General features: G+C 46.2%; 1 protein-coding gene across 4 annotated transcripts in view; it reads right to left on the reverse strand.

Annotated features, from left to right (window-relative positions):
• The window catches only part of Trappc9 (trafficking protein particle complex subunit 9), a 479,962-nt gene that overhangs the window by 148,566 nt on the left and 307,539 nt on the right, over positions 1-23,857 (reverse strand). For all 4 annotated transcript variants that reach the window (XM_052747955.1, XM_052747953.1, XM_052747954.1 and 1 more), the window contains one exon: positions 8,724-8,834. In XM_052747955.1, coding sequence (XP_052603915.1) covers positions 8,724-8,834 — 111 coding nt within the window. The remainder of the gene's footprint in view (positions 1-8,723; positions 8,835-23,857) is intronic.

Here is a 23,857-nt window from a genome sequence, read left to right on the forward strand (position 1 = left end):
TAGGTCTTCTGAGTTAATGTAACTTCTTGGAGACTTTCGGAACTAACACAAATGAAGTGACTCCATTACGTCAGCCTCATTTCACTTTGGTTCTGTCACCAACCGTCCGGATAGGCGAGCACTTTGCTTGGTGACACTGCCTTGTTATCCAACTTCCCAGCCAGTTTGCAACTATGAAGTATTTCTTTCATGATGTGAAAAATGTTGTATAAGCCACCAGCCAAGGAAACACACAGCGATTTTTCTGGGCCATAAACAGTCTGCGACAAACCCCAGTATGTCTTCCAGGAGACGAATTCCCCCAGAGAACCAGGCAGAGGCTGGCTTCTGCCCTGTGGACACAGGCAAGCTCCTGAGTAGTACTAGCAAGTGCAGGTTTGGACCATTCCAATTCTAAGATTCCATGAGTATCCTTACTCCCTTCCTTCTCTCTCCAGTACACTATAGGACCTGAGACCCATTCCTGCTCTGAAGGGCACTGTGTATGATGGAAAAAAAATGCCCAAGTGTACATGCCACCGCTATCTATGTAGCTCTGAGGCGGGGTGAGCCCACAACTCCACACCAGGAGCTGTTGTTCTACACAGCACACTGCTTTCTAATGGCTCTCCCCAAACATCACAGGAGCAAGTGACATCTGAGAGCATGAAGATCTCAGAGGGTGCCCCCGTACCACCTGATGCAAACCAACGAAAGCATCCATGTAAACAAAAGTGCCCTTTCCTGCAGGTCTCACAAGCCCAGACACAGCAGCAGGATAAGATGACAGCAGGGATGCTGCTGGCCATGGAACTGACTCAGGACACAACCTGTGTGAGCAAACACTATGGATTGGGCTACGACTCAGCCCAGTGCAAAGGAAGTCACTAATACTATACAGAAAAAAAAAAGCTGTGTGAGGAGAAAACAGAGACAGGCGTGACCAGTATGCTGATACCTTCGAGCAGTCATATAGGACCTATGAAAAGATCACTGAATCGGACTGAGCTAGAAGCTGCTATTACCTTAGGGAGGAACAAAGAAAAAAAAAAGCCCAAGGAACAAGCTTAGTACCCTGCAAGGGCCACAGCTGGCAAACCTCCCAGCTATGGGACTGTCCTCCTCAATGAAAAACTCAAAAGAGACAAACAGGAAACATGCAGGTTAAAAACGGACTGGAGAGATGTCCACTTCCTGAATTTTGATTTTTTTAAAAACAATGTCATAAAGCACCACCACATTGAGGCAGCTGAAAATTTCAAGTGACAATGTAGTCAATGATAATGAGGAAACGTTCGTTGGAAAGCATGACACTGTACCCACTCATGTTATAGTTAAATATAAAAATGTTCACAGATAAAACAGGATGGAGGGAAGTGAGTGGAAGAGAAATGGAAAATCACTGAGCGTACCACTTGAAGAAGCAGGTGACAAGCACACACTGGCTCAGCATAGGCTGAACCACTTGTGCGCTTCTCCTGGGTACACATCTGAAGCCTCCACGATGCAGGTGGTTTGGGGGTTGTGGCTTTTACTTTACTTTTGAGACAGGGCCTCCTCAATCTCAGACTGGCCTCAGACTCAATATGTAGCTAAAAATGGCCATGGACTTCTAATCTACCTACCTCTACCTTCTGAGTGTCCACCATCACTCCTGGTTCGTGGTGTGCTAGGGATTGAACCCAGAGTACTGTGCGTGCGTGCTGTGGAAGCATTCTACCAACTGAGCTGTACCTCCAGCTCCATGATAAAGCTTTTAAGGGTGAGACTACATAATGGTGGCTCATGTGTCAATACTGTGTGGTGATCGGCAACTCCCTCTTATTGTGGCACTTGCAGAAAGATGCCTGGCCCTGAGACAGGTACATCTGGATTATTATGGCCCACTGGATGCTTGAGGAGCTGAACATCAGAAAGGCAGAGGGCTAGCCAAGGTCATGACCAAGAACCAGAAGAGCTCACACTGCCACCCACATCCCTGATTAGTTGGGGGAGTACTTTGTTTTTCTTCTACAAGATAAGGCAAGTACCTTTCCTAGCCAATAGGCAGAGGCATCTGATAGTCCAGAGGTGAGGGTGGGTTTCACCTCAGAGATCCCAGTCAGGCCTCAGTAAGAGTCAGCTTCCAATCCCTTGGGAGAGGAAGATGAACCTGGCTTCCAGACCTCCTGGAGTACTGTGGCTCCAGGAACAGTGCTTGGACATTTAGGGGATGAGCCTAGAACACAATAACAAAGGCAACACCACACCAGGACCGCATATCCTCTCTTCTAAGTTATCTGCTGGTAAAAGGCCACACGCTCCCCTTGAAGAGCTCCTGCCAAGTCGGGCTTGGCTTACCCATCGGACAGGGACAAGGATAAGGATCTGGGAGCCAGAGAGGAGAAAAGACCCCGAGAAGGACCAGAGTTCGGCAGCACTGAGCTAGACCCACAGTTGCCAGCCACACCTGGCCCAAGCACCTAGAGGGGCCAGCTAGAGAATGGGCAGGTGGGACATTCTAGGGTCCTAGAAGGAGGGGCTGGAATATGGGGCTTCCCTTGACTCCCTGGGGATACTATGTCTGTGTGTGATTCCTGCAGGTACATCAGTCACATGGGCCTCATCTCCAGGCAGGATCCTTCCTATGCTTTTCTGTATTTACCAGCTATGGTGGTTTGAAAGAAAATGGTCCCCAAAGGGAATGGCACTATTAGGAGGTGTGGTCTTGTTGGAGGAAGTGTGTCATTATGAAGGTGGGCTTTGAGGTCTCTTTTCTCAAGCTTCACTCAGTGTGACAGTCAGTTGACTTCCTGTTGCCTCTGAGTCAAGATGTAGGACTCTCAACCCCAGCACCACATCTGCCTGCATGCCGCCATGCTCCCTGCCATGATGATAATGAACTCAATCTCTGGAACTGTAAGCAAGCCATCCCCATTAAATGCTTTCTTTGTAAGAGTTGCCATGGTCATGGTGTCTCTTCACAGTAATGAAAACCCTAACAAAGACACTGACCCTTGCTTGGCTCTTCACTCGGTACCATTCCTGTCATACCTGGACATTTCAGCATGGGCTGTTGACTCGCTCTCCACTCTGGATTTTAAATTCCTCTTGGTAAACAACCTCTGTGGTTTCTCATTCCCAGTAGGTGAGGAGAGAATGTTTGGTCCCCATATAAGGGAGCAGGAAGAAGCCTGGCAGATGAGGCCCTCATAACATCTACTGACTTAAGCAAAAGCTTGATCCTATGGTCTCCACAGAAAGGAAACAGGTCTTCCAATGGGCCTTTATCAACCACGGTGGGCTGCAGGCTTCTGTGACAGCATAGTGAAAGGGGTTCTGAAAATTAGCCTCATTAGTTCCCACTCATTGAGCCCCTACCACCAATCACATAGGGTGGATGAGCTGCTGGGTAGCAGTCAAGGATTGACTTCATTGTCTAAAACAATGGGGTGGGGGGCATAGATCGCCATGAATATTTTATGAAACTATCCTTGGAACCTCAACAGAGCAGGGTGACTTACTACCCCCAAGTGATTAAGTTACATTTGACAAGACCAGGCTGAAAATGTATGACACATTCCATGCCTAGGCAATACTTTGCTTGTCATGGTGGTGAGCAGCTGGGAAGATATCTGTACATAACCCTCCTTCTCACCTCCATATGTGAAACAGAGACTTCAGGCATGGCCCCATGTATGTGCCATACAAGAAGCACAGAGGAAAAAAAGCCCAGAAGGAAAATAGCTGAGGCAGGACATCTGGGTTGTGAAGGTCTGCAGAATATAGAACCCCAATGGTGCCATCTTATTTTTCTCTGCTTAGGAAAAAAGAAAACCATTTCCCCTGTCACCCGAGTCAGAAAACAGCTGTGTCTTCCAAGGCACTGGTCTCCCAGTCCCACTGCTTGTCCAGGCTGAACTCTGACATTCCCGTCCCTGATCTTGGGGTTCCCACTGTCTCCAGAGGGATCTGGGTTCCCATCAGCAAAGCCACCAGCTGCCAGTTGCCAGGGCAGCAGCCCGAGGTGGCAGAGGGGATGCTGGGCAGAGACTCAGGCTGGGCCCTTTGCAAAGACTCACTATGGAAAACACCCTCTCTGCATCAGCTCAAAGACTGAGCTGGTACACCCTGTACTATCTTATTTCTAGAAATATCCTCTCTGGAGAACTCTCCCATTCGCCTTTCAAATTGAAAAACTAAGAATGTAGAAAACAAAATAAAAACACCTCACCTGTAACTCAGAAATATTGCAGAAGGAGATAAGGAGACATGGGTTGAGAAAAGGTCATATATTCTAGATAACGCCCAACAAGAGCTTGCAGAAGAAGGGCTCCATGAGATGAAGTATAGCTTTGATGACTCAGGGGGTTCTTTGGAGCATTTTAAGGACCAAGAGTGAAGGAATGAGAATAAGGGGTGGGTCAGATACAGGATTTTTGGGCAGTTCTAGGCTGAGGGAAACAGGGCTCTGCAACCTCAGCATAACCAAAGGAGACAGAACTGCCCAGAGGTTACAACGTCGATATGTGCATGGAGAAAATTTCAGGTACCTAAGCTGTAACAACCTGTGGGATTCTGTAGAGCCAATGATCTATGTGGGAACACTAGCAAGACTGTGGACAGAAGGAAGTGAGACAAAGGCCTGTATCTTTTTTTTTTTTTTTTTTTTTGGTTTTTCGAGACAGGGTTTCTCTGTGTAGCTTTGCGCCTTTCCTGGAACTCACTTGGTAGCCCAGGCTGGCCTCGAACTCACAGAGATCCGCCTGGCTCTGCCTCCCGAGTGCTGGGATTAAAGGCGTGCGCCACCACCGCCCGGCAAAGGCCTGTATCTTGAAGCATGTAATGAAATAATATCTATTACCATACATCATAAAGATATTTATGCATTAAAGAAGGTTACTGTGAAATTTCATTTTAATGGTCTGATAATTAAGCAAAAAAAATCCACAATAATTATCATATCTTAATTTTATAGCATTTTTGCTGATGGCAATGTTATATATTTTTTAAGAAAAATGATGTTAATTCCTCACAGGGAGCATCTTCTCTTGTCTTTGCCTATCTCTTAAAGCTGAGTGGGGAGGGGTACCCAGTGCTATGGGAGGCAGCCTGAGCTACTGTGTGCAGCTCATGCCACAGGTCAGGGGACGAGGTGCAGCTCCAATCAGTGCCCTGACCACTCTAGGCAAGATATGACCCACGGGGAAAAGCCCACCCAGTGAACTGCTACACAGACTAAAGAGCCCCGGCATGAGGAGGTAGAAGCGTGTGAGCAACGAGATGGGGTATTTGGCCGAGAAAAGCATTTACTGGGGTTTGAACATGAAATGTCTCCCATAGGCTCATGTGTTGGAACACTTGGTCCCTCTCTGTTGTAGAAGGTTACAGAACTGACAAGTGGTAAAGTCTCACTGGAACAAGTGGGCCATTGTGGGAGGGCCTTGAGTAAGCCTCACTTCCTGTCTGCTTTCTGCTTCCTGACCACTAAGCATACACGACCAGCTGTCTCATGCTCTGCCACCCCGCTTTCCCCACCATGATGAACTGTATACCTTCAGACTGCAAGCCAAAAGAAGCCCTTCCTTCCTTAGGTAGTTTGTCAGCAGGTATTTGGTTCCCCTAACAAGAGAGTAAGGAATGCAGCATCTAAGCAAGGGTGCAGCTGGGTTTCCATTAGTCTCTCATGGTAAAATGAGGGAAGAGAAAAATGATTAAAAGACAGAACTCCTCCTCGGAGCACATAGAGGGGACTCTGGCTAACTAGACATGCCAGCATCCTCTGTTTATTCTCCCAAGGTCAGTGTGGGTCCTAATTTATTCTCTTGCCATTCCTGGAGTGGTGCACGGCTTACCACACAGTTTCTTCTCAAAGTATCAATATTTGTTGAACGACTATTTTGGGAATGAACAAAACTAGGTATGAGCTAACACTCGGAAATGAGAAGTTAAGCAAAAAAGCTTCACGAAGAAGAAGAAGAAGCCTGAAGCATAAAACCAAACTGCAATTATCTACGACTTGGGTCATTAATATCACATAGTCCGTGTTGCCAAGAACGATTCAAGTCTTCGCCACAGGATATGCTTAGCAATCTATAATTTCTTAAAATTGTTTTATACTGGTGTCACAAAAAAGACCAGATTTATCTTCTCTCGGATCAGGGGCTACATGAAAACATGCAGACCAAGAGACAGGACAGATGGCAGACGTTTCACCACACAATTAAGGGAGACAGGAGTAGGCAGCGCCCAAGCTTTCAGAAATGTTCATCCTCCTCCCTGGAAGCTGAAGAAATGGCATTTGCTCAGTCTCTGGCATAGGCCAGAAGAGTGCAGAGACCCCAGCACATTCCCACATCCAGGTGGCAAGTCCCACCCAAGGCAGGACAAGGTGATCCTGGGAGCGCTTCAGGCTCCTCCCACAGGAAGGTCAGCAATGGCCCCAAGTCTTGGGTCTCCAGCCTCCAAAGCATAACCCAAACTGCCCTGCAAGGGGGCTTCCGGGTCTAATGTACATTAAAACATGTCATTAACAATCACATTAAATATGGATGGGCTGGAAGCCACTGCACAGTGAGGAATTAGCATAGAAATGAAGGCGATGGCATATTTACACAATGAAATATTAATAGCAGTCAAAATGAAAGGACTGGATTTATATTTAGCTGCAAAGTGCAATGCCTATTTTAACTTTCCAAGGGACATATATATGATAGGCAAATACTTATAGAACTTTTAAAAATTCTCCAAATGATTCTTGGCTGTGAATACACATACACACAGTAAGAGCAGGGAAGTGCAGGCATGAATGGTACTACCACTTTCAAACAGTCGCCCTGGGGAAGAAGAGCAGAGAAGGGTGGGGGTGCCGCTTAACTATTCTTTCCGTGGCTTACTAAGCTTAAAGTGAGCAGCACTTAAGTCTAGTTCAGCACCATCCACCCCCTCTGGCCTCAGAGAGTCCATTATCTCCAATGATTTGCAATGTAGCATCAGACAGCTGCCCCAAGCCCAGACTCCATTGCATGTTTATTTTTAACCATGGCTCAACGCTGGTTTCCATGTATTCTTTTGATGTACAGTTGACATACTCTAATCTCAGGTGAATAAATACTGAGGTTTAGAGGATGTAGACGTCGGTGTAGGCCAAACCCCCACCGAGTTACTCTATCAGACTGTCACATAGAAAGTCACCTTCCTCCCTTTCCGGGTCAAGCCCTGTCCTGACCTCTCCAGAGGAAACCCACGTTGAGACTCTCCTGACCGCAGACTGCTTTTGTTCATTCTAGGGCTTCATAGAAATGGTGCCATCACACAAGAGGCTCCATGGATAAGGCGGCTTTCATGTCCCATCAAACTCTTGGGCATTTTGTGGTTTTGTTGCAGGGTGCACCACACTCCCCTTGCAGAAGACACTATCAATTTTACCCTCTGAGCCATCTTTCCAGGCCCTTGACTTACTTGGTTAGCTAGTGTTTTGCATATGTATGCATGTGGCGAGTGTGCATGCATGTTCACATGTGTGTGGGTACACACACGTGGGGTGGTGGTGGCTCGAAGTTGATGTCCGGTGCTTTCTTCAATCAGTCTGCATCTTACACATTGAGGCCAAATCTCTTGCTGAACCTGGAGTTCATCTTATCAGCTGGTGGGCTAGGTAGCTCAGCAGGACTGTGGGGGGTGGGGGGTGGGAAGGATTCCCTATCTCTACTTCCTGCATACTGGAATTACAGGTGGGCTGTTAAACCCACCCAGGTTTTATATAAGTCCTGGGGATCTGAATGCCAGTCCTCACACATGGTGTGGTGGTTTGAAAGAAAATGGCCCCCATAGGGAGTGGCACTATTAGGAAGTGTGGCCTTGTTGGAGGAAGTGTGTCACCATTGGGGCGGGCTTTGAGGTCTCCCATGCTTAAGCTATGCCCATTGTGACACACAGTTGCTTCTGCTGCCTATGGACCAAGATGTAGAACTCTCAGCTCCTTCTCCAGCACCTTGTCTGCCTGCGTGCTGCCATGAAGATAATGGACTAAATTTCTGCAACTGTAAGCCAGGCCCAATTAAATGTCCCTTTATAAGAGTTACAGCGGTCATAGTGTCTCTTCACGGCAATAGAAGCCCTAACCAAGACACATGGCAAAGACATCACTTGCTGAGCCATCTCCTCTGCCCCACACCCGGAATTTTATTTTATTTTTAATAACTAATGTTGGAACAACAGGGCAAGTGTATGTTTGGTGTTATAAGGAAGTGTGACTTTGTCCCCGGTGACTACAGATTCTCTACCATGCCAGCATAAGAGCTGCTGGAGCTCTGCATCCTCCCCAGAGCTCCCCTGATGTCTTTTTCATCTCCCTGTTCTGATGAATGCACAGCAGCTTCTCCCTATGATTTCTGCATTTGCATTTCCCTGCTGACTAATAATACCAATGTCAGGCATTGGGGGGGGAAAGTTTACTCTTTAAAGTAAGACAGAGACAGGGACATGCAAACAGATCTAGAACAAACATGGCAGTGGGGAGCTGAGATCTAAGCCACAGGCCTGCTGATTTGTTGTTGTTGTTGAACCTGGGGCCTCATGCATCTCTCTATTAAAAAATAAAAATAAAAATACCATTCCATCTAGACATTGGACTAGAAAGGCAGGGCTTCTTGGCATGGGGAGAGGCCCAGAAGAGAGTAAGGAGGAGGCTCTGCATCTTCCCAGCATTGCCAAGCTCTGCCCACCTGGGTCCTGGCCTTCCTCTGGCCCTGCAGGTCACTTACCGCTGGCACTCGCTGGCATGCAAGATGAGCTCAGAGTTGTTCCTGGCACAGACTGTCAGCTCGTGCTCGGTGGAGTTGAAGACGTCGAGGAGCAGGTGGCACTGCCGGGTGCTGCGTGGAAAGACGGAGGGGAGTTCAGAACTCTCCAAAGGCAAAGAGAAGCAACTTAGCCCTTTCTTCCTCTCCAGGGACTTCCCACTGCCTGACGATGTGCAGGTAGGTGATCATGATTGGTTTACAATAATGCCAAAGCCTCTGGGCACGTGCCTGGAACTTTGTCAAACCCTTTCGGAACCAAAGGACCTTGGAAAGTAGCTCAGTCCTCCAAGCCTCAGCAAGTGGCGAGCAGCTGGCTCTTAAGACCATCTATAAACATCGTATACAGTGTCATTAAATGAAGGCGATGTCCAAATGAGGAAGTCTTCGGCTACCCAAGACTGAGCAGAGGGCTGGCTGCTGGATTATGAAGAACCGGGCCCCACAGGTTTGTGCTGACTTCTCTGTATGCTTCATTCTCCAGGACTCCAAATTATCCCTCCTTAGAGCTGGGGCAGATCATGTAAGCTAGTTAACACACCCAGCACTTGAAGCATCCCTTCCCTTTGCTTCCTGCAGGGTAGGAAGTAAAGTCCTCAATTTCAATGGCTCCTGGAGCAATTCCAATGGCAGCATCCCAACCAAGGAGCCACAGGCTTCTCAGACCCCAAGTAACAGAGCCTGGAGGAGGAGGCTTTTAGCCTTCGGCCTCCCTAGCTTCCCTTCCTTCCTCCTTGGAATGAGAAGGAGGCCATGAAGCTCAGCAACCATTCAGAGAAGAGAAACAAACCACTGTCTATGGATGGCAGAGCTAGGGCCAGGACCTGGAAAACCAGGCACCTCCTATAGCAGCAGTGCCCCGCCCCCACTGCCCCCTCCCTATAGACTTATTAGCCACATGGCTGAAATACCTTAAAAGTACCAATAGCCCATGTTTCATTTGTGTTCATCACTACAGTTAAGTTTCCGTTACAGTTGAATGTTTTAACTCAAACTAACACAACTTCCCAAATACCGGGCGTCAGAGTAAGCACATGACAGGAAATCGATACCTGTTGGCTGATCTAAAAGGGACGGCCATGGCCACTGCAAGAGCAGAGTAAGAGGGCAGCTGGGCTGGCCTTGGGGAAACAGGATGAATCGTTTGTCTTGGAAGCGAGGGAGAGATACAGACAAAGAGCTGCTCTCAGGGTCATCTTTAGCTCTGTGTGGAATCAAAACATGACCTTCTAGGAGAAGACAGCTAACTTCACTGGTGTGTCCCCAAGCAGGAGGCAGGGCGCTGTTGGTTATTTGGAAAGCCGAGCCAAAGGAAGAGAGAGGGCTGTAGGAGTTTTGCCTTTGTGTCCTGACACTTCTGGGGGAGCAGTACAGGGGAGGGGAGGCTGGGGAGAGGACCACCAGGTGGTGGTGGAGTCTCCAGACTCAGAGCTCAAGTTGGTTTGCCTTCACAGTTGGTAGGCTCCTTGAGAGAAGGAAACATAGACACACATCCAGGGTTCATACACACATAAAGCAGACACTGCCCAGAGGCCAGGGGTGTCACAAAGCAATCTTTCCAAGCACATTGGGCTTCTCAAGGGAGGGAGGCGGAGACACAGTGTCACCATCTTTGGTATACACAGTGCCAATGTGGTGTCAGAGGCCTTCAGAGGATATCCTTATGTTGGCTGATGCTGGGGCTTGGGATCAAGGGTGTCTTCCCCAGGGGCATTGGCATTTGGAGCATGCTCAGTTCTGACAGCTGCCTACAAGCAGCCCCTTCCCTTAGATCCTAGGCAAAGGAGACTCCAGGAATGAAGACCCGGCCTCCCTTTGTCATAACTTCATGAAATCTTTAATCATAGCAAAATCTTTCAGCAGAGACAGAAACTCATAAAACATTCATGGGGAAGGGGGAGAAGGCCATTTTTTTAAAGCCCAGAAGGCTGTCAGAGCAAGGTACCTAGGAAGCTGCATGGGAACGTGGCAGAGATAGACTCTGCGTCACTTCACTCGCTATTCTGAGTCACTGTCTGTGAGGGGTGTCTGAGCCAGTGTTTCTATTGCTTCTGTTAACACGATGATATATTGGTGGATCTTTGTTTTCTATCTGTTACTCACAAATTATCTCCCGCCCCAGATTGTGGTAGCATTTTGTGCCCACCGTTAATATCATTTGCTCATGTGTCTTTCCACGTCCCTGTGGCTGATTTTCTTTATGAGCCGTGGGGACACACAATTTACTTTTCATTCCTGTGCAATTCTTGGTTTTTGTTTGCTTTTCTGGATTCACCTTTCTGAAGAGGAGGGAAGCCTAAGAAATTTCTCCTGGAGAAGGGAAGTCAGAGCAAGCTTTTGAGGGCAAAGAAACTTGCACCGGAAGTGGTAGATGTAGGTCTATGGCCAAGGTGGGCAGATGGGGAAGAGGAAGTTCAGCTGCCAGAGGCCACATGTTCCCCAATTTATCAATCGATTTTTCTCAGATGTTTGAGTCTCCCCTGCATGTCAGCTCCTATTGCATGCACACAGTTGAGAAAGGGAGGTGAGGAAGAAAGGCAGGGTCTAGGCTTTCTTGAAAATTGAATTGGGGAGAGAGTACAGGGAGAGGGGGTTAAAAAATTAAAGCAATCTTTCCCATGAAGTTAAAAGCAACAGATTCAAATAGGTTGCAGGATAAAGCCTCAAGTTATTAGTGACATTTCTATGCATTAGCCAAAGATAATTACAAAGAAAAATATTTAAGAATATAGATTTAGCCAGGCAGTGGTGGCATACGCCTTTAATCCCAGCACTCAGGAGGCAGAGCCAGGTGGATCTCTGTGAGTTTGAGGCCAGCCTGGTCTACAGAGCGAGATCCAGGACAGGCACCAAAACTACACAGAGAAACCCTGTCTCGAAAAACAAACAAACAAACAAACAAACAAATATATATATATATATAGAGAGAGAGAGATTTATAAATGCAATGCAGCCCAGAAAACATCTATAAATAAATGTAATAATAAATGTATGTAAGACATTTATGTAAACTATTTTAAATTTTTACAGAAAATTTAGTAAAGCAGTCAAATGAATAAAGAGGTATTTTATGCTTGAGGATTAAAAGATCATATTTTAAAAGAAGTCACAATTCTCTGAATCTACATGAATTCAATGAACCTTAACAAAAAGAGGGACAATGAAGTTTTAGTAAATTCTGATGTGCTATTCTAAATTATATATGTTTAAAACAGTGTCAGGAACACACAAAAAACAATGACAAAGAGAATGTTGGAAAGATCGAGCCTGCTAGACATCAAGAAATCTACCAAAGCATAAATGATGGAAGACAGCCCAGAGCATGTCCCAGAGCTGGGAACTGGAGGTCTAAGAGGCAATGCTCTCTAGGAGAAAGATTCCAGAAAAAACCTGGGACACATGGTTATGTGCACAGGAAACCATATCCCTACCTCACACCATGAGCTGAAAAGTCTACAAAATAGCTATGTGTGACCATTTCCTCAGAATTCAAACATTTATTCAGATACCCCTTCTACAGGGAGGATAGAAGCTGATCCAATTTATAAGGCTCAGGAAACTCAGAATGTTACAGACTCCCAAGGCTGTAACATTCTCCCCAAGACTGTAGTCAGTAAACAAATCCTGAGAGGCAAGGCTCTCCAGCAGGCAAGCTGTGCAAGAAGCCCTAGGGACACAGTTTCCACGAGCTGCCACTACTGCTGGGGTAGGATTTTGGGTGAACAGCTGGTCTTATGTCATGTCGTCGCTGGTGTTCCTGCAAGTAATCCCACTCACTAAGCTAGACTTGAGTGGAACATTTCATTGTTCTGTCGTGAGTGACCTGTCTGTGGTGAGTAGATGTTTGCAACTGTCCAGAAAGTCACGCAACACGACCTCAAATTTATTTAAAAATTAAAAATTTGAAAACAGCTGGACAGCTTGTGAGGAGTGAGAGATATCACAAAGGAGTTATGGCATGTAAAATATAAAAGAAAGACAGCGTGTTTGGCCCTGTTAAAGTTAGGGACTTTGGTATAAAAGGAAACCATTAAAAAGCTAAGACAAGTTCCTTGTGGAAAGGTATTTGCAGTATATTAAACTGACAACGAATCAGAGTTCTGATTTCATTGAGAATTCCCATAAATCAATAAGAAATGACTCAGTAAGAAATCAAGCAAAGGGTGGGAAGTGACAGTCAATCCTGGAAAAACTGCAATGGGCAGTAAACAGACACTCTATCAAGCTAGCAGCCAGAGCAAGAAAGCAAACCCTGAGACACTGTTTCCCACTCAACTTAATGGAAACACTTAAAAAGTGGTCCAGAACCAAGAGTTGGCCAAGATGTACATCAGCAAAAAAGTAGGGTGTAAATAAATTAAATTGGTACAACTTCCAAGGAAGGAAGGAGGGATGGAGGGAAGCTGAGAGAGAGGGGGGGAAGGAAGGAAGGAAGGAAGGAAGGAAGGAAGGAAGGAAGGAAGGAAGGAAGGAAGGAAGGAAGAAAAGAAGGAAGGAAGAAAAGAAGGAAGGAAGAAAAGAAGGAAGGAAGGAAGGTGGGGGTTACCTCCTTGAGCAATGTATAAACACACTTAGACCTAACTATTCCATGTCAATGTGTATTAACTCAGAGGGCTCTCACAAAGACACGCTCAAAAGCATTAACTGCAATGTGGTTGATAGAAGCCAAAGGCTCCTTTTAACTAGGTGAAAACCAACAGGAAAGAGGATGGAACAGGATGGCTAGGGCAGGGAGGAGGGGATGGGGGGTGGTGGTGGTGTCAAAACCTGTGCAGAGTCAGAAATGAGTTTGCAAGGACAGCCTGCTTTGTTCTGTTGTGGTCGTGGGTTGAATGAGAATAGCTCCCACAGGCTCAAATGTTTGCATGTTTGGTCCCCAGCTGGTAGGACTTTAGGAAGGATTAGGAGGCGTGGCCTCGTTAGAGGAGGTGTGTTACGGAGGGCGGGCAGGCGGGCTTTGAGGTTTCAAAAGCCCACACCATTCCTGTCTAGCTTGTGCTTGTGAACAAAGATGCGAGCTCTCAGCTACTGCTGGAGCGCCATGCTGCCTGCTGCCATGCTCCCCGTCATGGTGATCGCAGACACTAACCCTCTGGAACTGTAAGCCCCAAATAAACCCGTCTAAAAGTTGCCTTGGTCAAGATGTCTCATTACAGCAATGGGAAAGTAACCAAGGCACATGGATACACCTGCGTTAATGATGCCAGGAAAGTACGTGGCAGGAGGTAACACATACACTACACTTTTAAAGATGTTTTTCAAATACTCCATCGTGTTATTAGCATTAGTCTTTATTACTGGGAAGGAAGAATATAGATGGAGATTGCACAGTCTAGCTTTCTGCCTTTAATTAAATTTAGTATAATTACAATATAGCAAAATGTTAACATTGGACTGCTGTTCCCTTCATCTGTCTTCGTTTCAGTTAAAATTGTCTAGAAAATGTATTTGAAAGTCATTTGGAATGTTGTCTGAAACCAGGGGCTCGTCCTGAAGGCAGAGCCTGAGAAAAGAGCTTGCAGGGAGCCGGGACTCAAGGAAGAGAGGCCAGGAGAGGGGCCGTGTGTGCACACAGAGGGAAGAGAAGAGGCTGGGCCACACCAAGGGCTTTATGGGGTAACTAACTGAGCTGGCCACCCTGGGGCAGCTGGGGCTACATTTCCTGGGTCCTTGTGGGACCCTGCAGGGGCTTTCCTTCATCACTAAGCACCCAAGTCATAGCAGACAGGATGATTCATTTTCCCAACAAATCTTAGCCTCACTGGACAAGCTCTCTCCTGGAGGACCGGATCTCACACTTCACTGAGTTAAACCACTGTGCAGTGGGTACCTGGGGTCATCCAATCCTGCAATCTTGGCAAGGCATTTGGAATATTCCAGAAAGCAAGAGGCTGAGCACTGCTGAGGCAAGGTACTCTCTGGCTACACCTGCATAAATCTGGTTACTATGGCAACAGCTAGTGTAAAAAGTAGGCTATGAAATGCAGCAGGGCATGAGACTCCTATAATACAAATAGTTTTCAGAAATTAAGTGCATCTCCTGGAAAACATCAACAGGGGTTTAAAAAAAAAAAAAACTTCAGATTTGATGGCAAAGGAGGTTCTCACTGAAGAAACGCTGTTTGATTTGGGACTCTAATGACAAGAAAGCAATCTTATGAAGGTCTTGGAGGAAAGCCTCCCAAAGAGAATGTGCAATTAATGCAAAAATTTTGAGGCACAGTGTGATCACAGAACAAGCAGAGAAGAGATTGGCAGAAGATTAATGGTGGAGGAAAGGTCATAAGAAAATATTGATTTCATTCTAAGCATGACAGGAAGCTATTTTGAGAGTTTGAAGCAGATGAGTGGTGTGAACTGTTTTATGCGGGGGGTGGGGGGTGGGGGGTGGGGGGTGGGGGGGCACGTGGAGATGATGAATTCCAATGCTGAAGAGGAAGAAATAAGCACAAGCTACTTTGTGTCTCCCACTGCCTGTAACCAAATCCATCCCTAAGTCACAGCTAGGGAGGATGGAGTCCAAGACTCAAAAAGTTCGAGACAAATCCAAGTTCTGACCTCAGAATGAGTTGCACTTCCCTTCACTGTCCTGACCTGACCCAAAAGGCAGCTTGGAGCTCAGAGGGCTGCGATGACCTTGCCTAGGAAGGTGCTGGGATCCCAGAGGTGTATGCCCGGGACAGCAGCAAGAAGCACAGAAGCTTCACTTCCTAGCCTGACCAGTGAGGAGCCTTCCAGTCCAGCCTGTGGGCAGTACCATACACAGACAGCACCGTGAAGGCACTGGGCTACATGGGTGAGTACCACTCTCTGGTCCAGGAGTCTCTGTCCTACAAGCCATAGTGTCAGCATCCATCACATCCGGCTGACTCCCTGTTCTTCTGGCCAATCAGTCCCACGGGAGACACAACACAGGAAAGTCACGCCTACCTTTAGTGGGGACACAGGGGGGAGATTTGCGATAGGAGAGAGATTAAGAGACCAGTATGACAGTTAGGTGGGAACCTCAGGCTTCACCAGAGCATAGCACATGGAATCAGGCCAAGTAACCATGGTTAAAGTCTTCAATTCTGGGGTGGCATAGACCACAGAAAGAGCCAGAGAGTGCCACAAATCCTTTGAAAATGGGACAGCTGGCCCCTGGGACAATGCAAGAAAACCAAAGACACTGTGGACTACCCACTAAAAGAGAAATGTCAACATTTTCCTGAGGACCCAGACCAGACCCCAGCACCTCAGAGCATTAGATGCAAACACTCAGAAGATCTCAGGAAAGAATTTGCTACCAGAAACTATGAACTCCATGTTCAAAATGGTGGGGCACCTCAAGATGCCTATCTTACAGAAGGATGTGCCCAAGAAGGCATAAGAGAGCATCCCAGGAAATGGGGGAGGCATGAGGATGAGCCAGGAGAAGCATCAGAGCAGGAAAGTGAGCTGAGAAATACACCGGGTAGTAACAATGAAGACAAGGGGAGAAAAGATAGAGAATAAACCACCCGGAGCTGAGAGACCTCCAGGAGACATGCCACCACCCCCCCACACACACCAGAGACCGTGCATGTTCTTCTCACAGTCACCAATGGCTGTACTCCAGCTACAAGCAGAAAAGCAAATTCCCAAATAAAACTCTAGAAGAGTGGAAATCGTACAAAGAATGTTTGGAGCCAACAAAGGAAATGAGACACCTAAAATTAAAGATCATCCACAGAAACAATAGAGAAGCATCATCCAACAGAAACAAGAGAGGAAAAAAATACTGAAGAGTATAATCCTAAGCAGGGATTATATGCTGTACTATGCTGTAAGAAACTGAGCAAGAAGTAAAAGCTTCACACAGCTTCTGAAGAAACGATGGCAGAAAACCTCCTGGACTTGTCTGCGATGTTAAACGGATCCTGGGAGCTCAACACACCCAACCCAGTATAAATGTAAAGAATCCTATATCTAGAAACAGCGGAAGCTGCAGAGAGAGAAGTCCAAAGGCTACCGGGACGAACAAGCAAGAGACAGGAAACGGGTGTGAAAAGTCTGAAGCTCTGTCATCAGACACTGTGAAGGGCAGAGGAAGCGGGACATTTTACAAGTGATTGAGGGGTGGAAGGACTGTAACCTAGAAGTCTGCATCAAGGAGGGGGGAAATGTCCTTCAGGAGTGGGGGGGGGAAGGCCGGGACTCTAAAAGGGGCCTTCCAGAAAGACCTTCAGAAGAAAGGGCAAGAACATTACCAGGAAACTTGGCATGGGAAGAAGGAGAAAAGAGCAACAAAAATGTCAAGTACCCAGCGCAAGAGAGCTTACTAAGATCTATGACAGTAAAAGGCAGAAGCGTAGCAGCGTCCACTTTGGAGCAGGGACAGTTAGTGGTGATAAAGAACATTGCTTAATGAAGGAAAGCCTGAATCTACCAAGAATACACAATCAGTCTTAATGTCTGGGCACTTAGCTCCATGAGGACCCTGGGGGAACTCAAAAGATAAATGGAGAGAAGCATAATTAGAGTGAAAGACACCAATAGGAGCTTCTTGGAAATGTACAGAATGAGCGGACATAAAATCAACAATATAGGAGACATGAACAACCACCCATGTTTGACTGACATGTAATGAAAACCCCACCTCACACCTGCAGAACACATGCACTAGTGCACAGTAAAAGCACACAAAGTGTGTCCTCAACTGAAGCAGGATTAATCCAGAGGTCGGTAGCAGAATGGTCAATGGGACATTTAAAATGTGAGGAAATGGACCAACACACTTCAAACAGCCCTACCGAGAAACCAGGATTGTTTGCAGTTAGTAAAAACCCAGGCACTGAGATGCAGCTGCTGAAGGACTTAGAGGGAGACCTGCAGCATTAAATGACTGTATCAGGAGAGACTGGAGGTATAGGGCAAGCAGCTCTCATCACGGGAAATAAGAAAGAAACTCACAGGAAGCAGAGGGAGAGAACAAGGAAGAGAAGAGCAGAGAAACAGAGAAGACTGACTGGTTTACACAACCTGAGTCTTCAAAAGGGTCGGTATAATGTTATGATAAAACTTTAAAGGAGAGAGAGAAAGAGACAGAGAGAGAGAGAGAGAGAGAGACAGAGAGAGAGACAGAGAGAGAGAGAGAGAGAGAGACAGAGACAGAGAGAGAGAGACAGAGAGAGAAGCCAAACAAGCCCAAAGACAGAGAGGGTGGCATGGAGACATCAGAGTTCCACCTTGCCAGTGTCACAACCCAGATGGCACAGGGCACGAACTGCCAGAATCAACCCAAGAAAAGGTAAACGACCTCAAAAGTCTCCCACCTGTTAAATCAATCAAGTCTACTATTTTTTTTTTAAGTCTTCTCCAGGTCAGGATTCTTTCCTGACAAATTCTACCAAACAGTTTTTTTTTTTTAAGTAAGTAAAGAAATAACAATATTGTGTGGTTTCTTCCAGAAAGCAGAAGTGGACAAAATGCTTCCAAGAACAATTTAGTGCACTCCCTAAAGTAGATGCAGAGAGAAGCCAAACACTCAAAAATGCCCCTTGTGAAACTGTTCTTTCCGAAGTCCCAAGTTCAATTCCCAGCACCCACACAAGGTGGTTCCCAACCACCTGGAACGCTAGTCTCCTCAGGCACTTATGGGCACATACCTCCACACAGACACATATAAATAAGTAAAACTAAAATCCTTTTTAAAAACACAAATACAACTTGTAACAAAATTTGACAGATTAGGAAGCTGGAGAGATGAGTCAGCAGTTAGGAGCACTTGCTGCTCTTCCACAAGACCTGGGTTTGGTTCCCAGCACCCACATGGTGGCTCAGACTATCTGTAGCTTCAGTTCCAGGGGATCTGACAGTCCCTTCTGACCTCCTTGGGCACCCAGGCATGCATGTGGTACATATACATAAACGGAGCCACATACTCATATATATATATATATATATATATATATATATATATATATATATATATATATATATATATATGTAAATAAATCCTTTTTAAACACATGACAAATTGGGTCACCTTTAAAAATATTTAACACACAAAAGTTCTGGGCAATAAAAAAGATTAATAAAAAATTTTAAATATGGGGCTGGAGGGATGGCCCTGTGGTTAAGAACACTTTCTGCTCCAGCAGAGGGCCTAAGTCGGGCTCCTAGCACCCACATGGGGCAACTCATAACCATCTATATCTCTAGCTATAGGAGATGAGACACCCTCTCCTGAATTCCCCAAACACATTCATACACACACACACACACACACACACACACACACACACACACACACTTAAAAATAAGTCTTCTAAAAAAATAAATACGATAAAATTACATATAAGGCAGCACTTGGAAAAAAAGCAAAAGCTCAATAAACATAAAGAATATTAAGCTTCACTCCCAGTTAACGATGTTTAAGTTGTAAAACCAGTGAGATGTTGCACAGACTTCAACTGTTCACTCTTTCATAACAGTGATATTTTTAATGAGGCTGGGAAGTCGTATTCACACTCACGAATTACAGAGGAAATGTCTATAGTGCACATTAAAAGTCCAGATTCTTGGGAGTTCTGTTTCAAACCCACTCTCCACATGCACACAGACTTATGCACAAAAATGCTCAACACAAACAGCCAGCAGGGAAAGCCAACTAGTTCCGAGCAGAGGGGAGACTGTGGAAAAGTATGCAGTTTCTACACAAATACAGAGACCCAAGTGTCTGATACGGAAAGGCAATCCACGTGGATTACACAGATAATTAACTGGCACAGAAGCCACGTCTTATTTTTAGTTTTAGAACAGTAACAAGCAGTGTACATAGTGCCAGAGGAGTGAGTGGCATAGGGACGATAATGTCTGCAGAATGTCACCAGCGGGTGTCTCAGTGGGAGACACAACAGGTATGGGGTCGCTCACCATACTTCCCATAGCATGGATTTATGTAACGAGTCTGAATGGCTTGAGAAGGGGACAAACATCTTTCTTTAAGTATAATATCCCCACTATTTTTAGCCAAGGACAAGCCAGGCTCAGAGCAATTCAGTGGCCCTCCCGAGACAGAACTAGGTTCAAAGTCTAGGATTCTGCCCCGTTTCCCTCCACTGAGTCAAGATGACCTGCCACATACAGTCACCTGCCATGTCCTCCTCACAGGCCAGGAGTCCTGGGGATTGATTTAAACAGAGCGAAGGAATGGCCTGGGATACATGGTCAGAGGCTAAGAACAAGAGGGGAAGAGAGTGCCAACTCCTATGACCATACCACATGCCAGGCTCTGCCTTAAATATTTGACATTCAGCTTTCTATCTTAACCCTCACAACACGGTATCAGGATCCGGGGTTTAGAAACATTCCAGAACTCACCCCTATGGCAGATCTGGTAGTCAGTATGAGTGAGGACACCTCACTCCCACTTTTTCCCTCTTTTGCTGTGCATGTTGGGGGAGGGGGGCACATGCAATGTATAAATGTTTAATATGCATTCACACCTGTGTGCAGGTGCACATATACGTGTGCAGGAGCCTGCAGAGGCCTGAGGGTGATGTCAGGGATATTCTTTGATTACTTGCTATCGTACTTTCTTTGAGGCGGGGTCTCTCATTCAAATGCAGGTTAAGCTGGTCTAGTCTTACTAGCCAGCTGGCTTCTGGGGTCTCCCATCTCTGCCTTCCAAGGCTGGAATTACAGGTGGAACAACACATCCACCCATCGTCTACGTAAGTTCTGGGGGTGCAAACTCTTGTCCTGCTGTTTGCATGGCAAATGCTTTAACTTCCTGTGTCATCTCTCAAACCCTTTCAAATGCCATTGTTGATGTCCCTGGGCTCCAGGGCCTTCTGCAGACCCCTTGTGGCTCCTGGGTGAATGGGGCATCATGTAGCCACAAAGTGACAGGCTAGGAATGTCTGCTCCCTATATCTTAGCAGGGAAGAGTATTTTTTTAAATATTGGTTTAGTGTATGTAAGTGTGTGTGTGTGTGTGTGTGTGTGTGTGTGTGTGTGTGTGTGTGTGTGTGTGTGTGTGTGTTATACAGGGAGGTCAGGAAAAAAATTCTAGGATTGGCTTCTCTTTTGCATCTTCAAGCTTGGAGGGCAGCGCCCTTACCCACTGAGCCATCTCACCAGCTCAGAACAGACTACTTCATAACTCAAACATATCCCAGGAGCAGTCACGGTCCCCTCCTCCTGTTTCTTGCCTATCAGTGTGCCCTCGGGATTCTGGGCTCTGGCTCTGGCCTCCCCACTGCACAGCTTCCTCCAAATTCATAGAAGAAGCAATTGCTATTCCTACTGTTCACACAGACGGCTTCATGGCACCAGCTCTCCCCATCAGTTCACACCGGGTGGTTCTTTCTTTCTCTGTCATGTACCTCCCATGTCCCCTCAGCATTACTTATCAATTCAACTGAGTACTGGTGCCTGTATCATGGCAGGCGCCATGCTGGGTATAGCCAACACAGCAGCCGGTCAGGGTATTTGGCTTCAGAGAGCCAACACTAAGGTAGGAAGATGGGCCAGCAGCTAAGGCCAGTGGCATCCTACAGAAGTTCCCAGGACCAGCTGTGCATAGTAGATCTTCTTACAGGACTGGCCCTCCCTTTACCCAAAGAACATGGGTGGTACACAAGAAAGAAGCAAGGATCTTCAATGTCCATTTATCGATCTCGCACTGCGTACCATATTCAAATCTTCACGAATAATTTTTTAACATGTGATTTCATGACCACACAAGATCAATGCTATCGTCCTTTGAGATGAAATACAGATTTACTTCCAAATCTTATTGCTAAGATTCTAAAGTCTTACAAAATGTAAAATGAATCTAGCAAATGCAGCAGCTTGGAAAAGCTCTAGCCTGATAAAGGTCTCTCTTGAAACAGCCGTGATGCTACATACTATGGGCATGGGACCTCTGGGGAGCTAAGGGCCCCTCCCCAACAGAAACCTTTTAAATGACAGAGAGCAAGTGCAACAGTGTCTCCAGAAGGATGGCTCCTATTCACACGAAATACCTATTACACCCTGCACTCTCCTCTGAGGAGGGTATTCTCTACATAGCTCCAAATAGGGATGTCTAAGATTGGATCATTTACTGTAACCGTCTAGAAAGAAATTGCTCCTTGGGAGAGAGGGGAGCCCAGCTGTTAGAGAGGGGCAGTGTGGCCTGATCCATTTCAGTCTAGTCCTAAGAACATTACCGGGCGGCTCGGTGTAAAATGTGAATCTCAGAGGTAATTGATCTTCCAAACCCAAGTGGGAGGGAGGGAGAGGGGGAGAGGGGAAGGAAGAGAGAGAAAGGGAGGGAGGGAGAATAGCCTGCCTCTCATCTTTGCTATTTTACGGCATTTAGGGAAAATGGTCCACTCTTCAATAATTTGACTCTCTTCTCTCCCTGGTGAGATGGACAGAGCAGACACAGTCTCTCAGTAAGGGACAGACAGACCCTGAAACTGCAACTCCCATGATAACATGTGCACAGCAGAAGGAATCAGAGCTAGGTCTCTGGACACCTGGCTCACACAAATATGACCCAAAGCCACAGTATGGTGCTGAGAGGCCCCATGTAGACGCAAGCCTTCGCATGCCAATGGGTAGAACACATGAGGAGCCACTGCACACTCCAGGGCATGATGCCCACCGCCGAGGGCATTCTGGAACGGAACAGGATGCTGAACATAACATGCCCAGAATAAAGAACATTTCTATCTCCCCTTTCCTTTCCAGAAGACAGTCACATAAAAAACTACCAGTAAGAGGGGCTGTGGAGATGACTTGGAGGGTAAGAGTGCTTGGTGCACGTGTATGAGACCTGAGCTTGGATGTTTGGATTCCCTAGAACTCATGTAAAAATTAAAAAAAAAAAAAAAAAAAAAAAAAGCTGGGCATGGCAATACTGACCTGTGACCTCAGTGCTGGGGGGAGGGGCAGAAACAGGAGGGTCAGGTCATTGGGGCTCGCTGGCTGCCAGCCTCATATCAAATTTAGTAAGAGTCCCTGTCTCAAGGGAACAAGGTAGAGTGTGAAAGAGCAAGTACCTGACATCCTCTTCTGGCCACCACACATACACATGGACACTCAGAGCGGCATGCATGCATGCATACACCACACACACACACACACACACACACTCACATCTGCATATATGCATGCACATACAACACACACCACACACACACTCATATCTGCATATATGCATGCACATACAACACAACACACACACACTCACATCTGCATATATGCATGCACATACAACACAACACACACACACACACACACACACACGAAAAACTATAGAAATGACAGGGACAGAAATCCTGACAGTTCTGGGAACAAATGACCCATTCACATTTGCAGCTGAGCTTCTCTACACAACTGGCCCACACCAGGGTGATCTTTTGACATTCCTGGCTTCTGTTTAAAAATCAGTCTAAACCTCCATGAAAGTTCTGACATTCAGGTGGTCATTTGGCTGTCCAGACTGCAGTGGCTTTGAAGTAAGAAAACCTAGATCAACTGTCACCAGCAAGCTACATGAGCTGGAGAAAAACATACAACACCCACCCGGCCTCATCTGTAGTCCAAGTGTGTTGAGAAGGGCCTGCCTTTAAAAGTGAGATGTGTAGAATTCTAGCACAGCGTGATTCTGACAGAACAATCTTCACCTGTGAGCAAAAAGCAAGCAATGAATTCATAATGCACCACAGCATGCCACTTCAATAAACTGCTAATGCTGAGTGCCCAAAATGCATGTTGATTTTGCTGTAGTCACCAAGGAAAATACAACTTCAGCTTGGTGCCCATTTTGCCAGTCTTAAAACCTAGAAGGACTCACCAATGCTTTGCTCTTCCCAGGGCCCTCCCATGGACTGTCCCAGTGTTGAACACTGCAGCATCCCATTTCACATGATAACTTTCCATATCTCATCCATTAAAAATTAAGGGCCCTCTTTGGTTGCACACATAATTTTATATGTGAGCATTAAATTTTTTAAAATCAAGGGACAACTTACATGAGATAACAGACAAAGATGTGAAAGATAGACTGATGAGTCCTTACACTATCCTAACCTCGGGATAGCACCCTACTAGACATACAATACTTCACTGAGGCAGAAAGA

Source organism: Peromyscus californicus, unplaced genomic scaffold, assembly GCF_007827085.1.
Source record: "Peromyscus californicus insignis strain IS unplaced genomic scaffold, ASM782708v3 Scaffold_20__1_contigs__length_68692818, whole genome shotgun sequence".
NCBI lineage: Eukaryota > Metazoa > Chordata > Mammalia > Rodentia > Cricetidae > Peromyscus > Peromyscus californicus.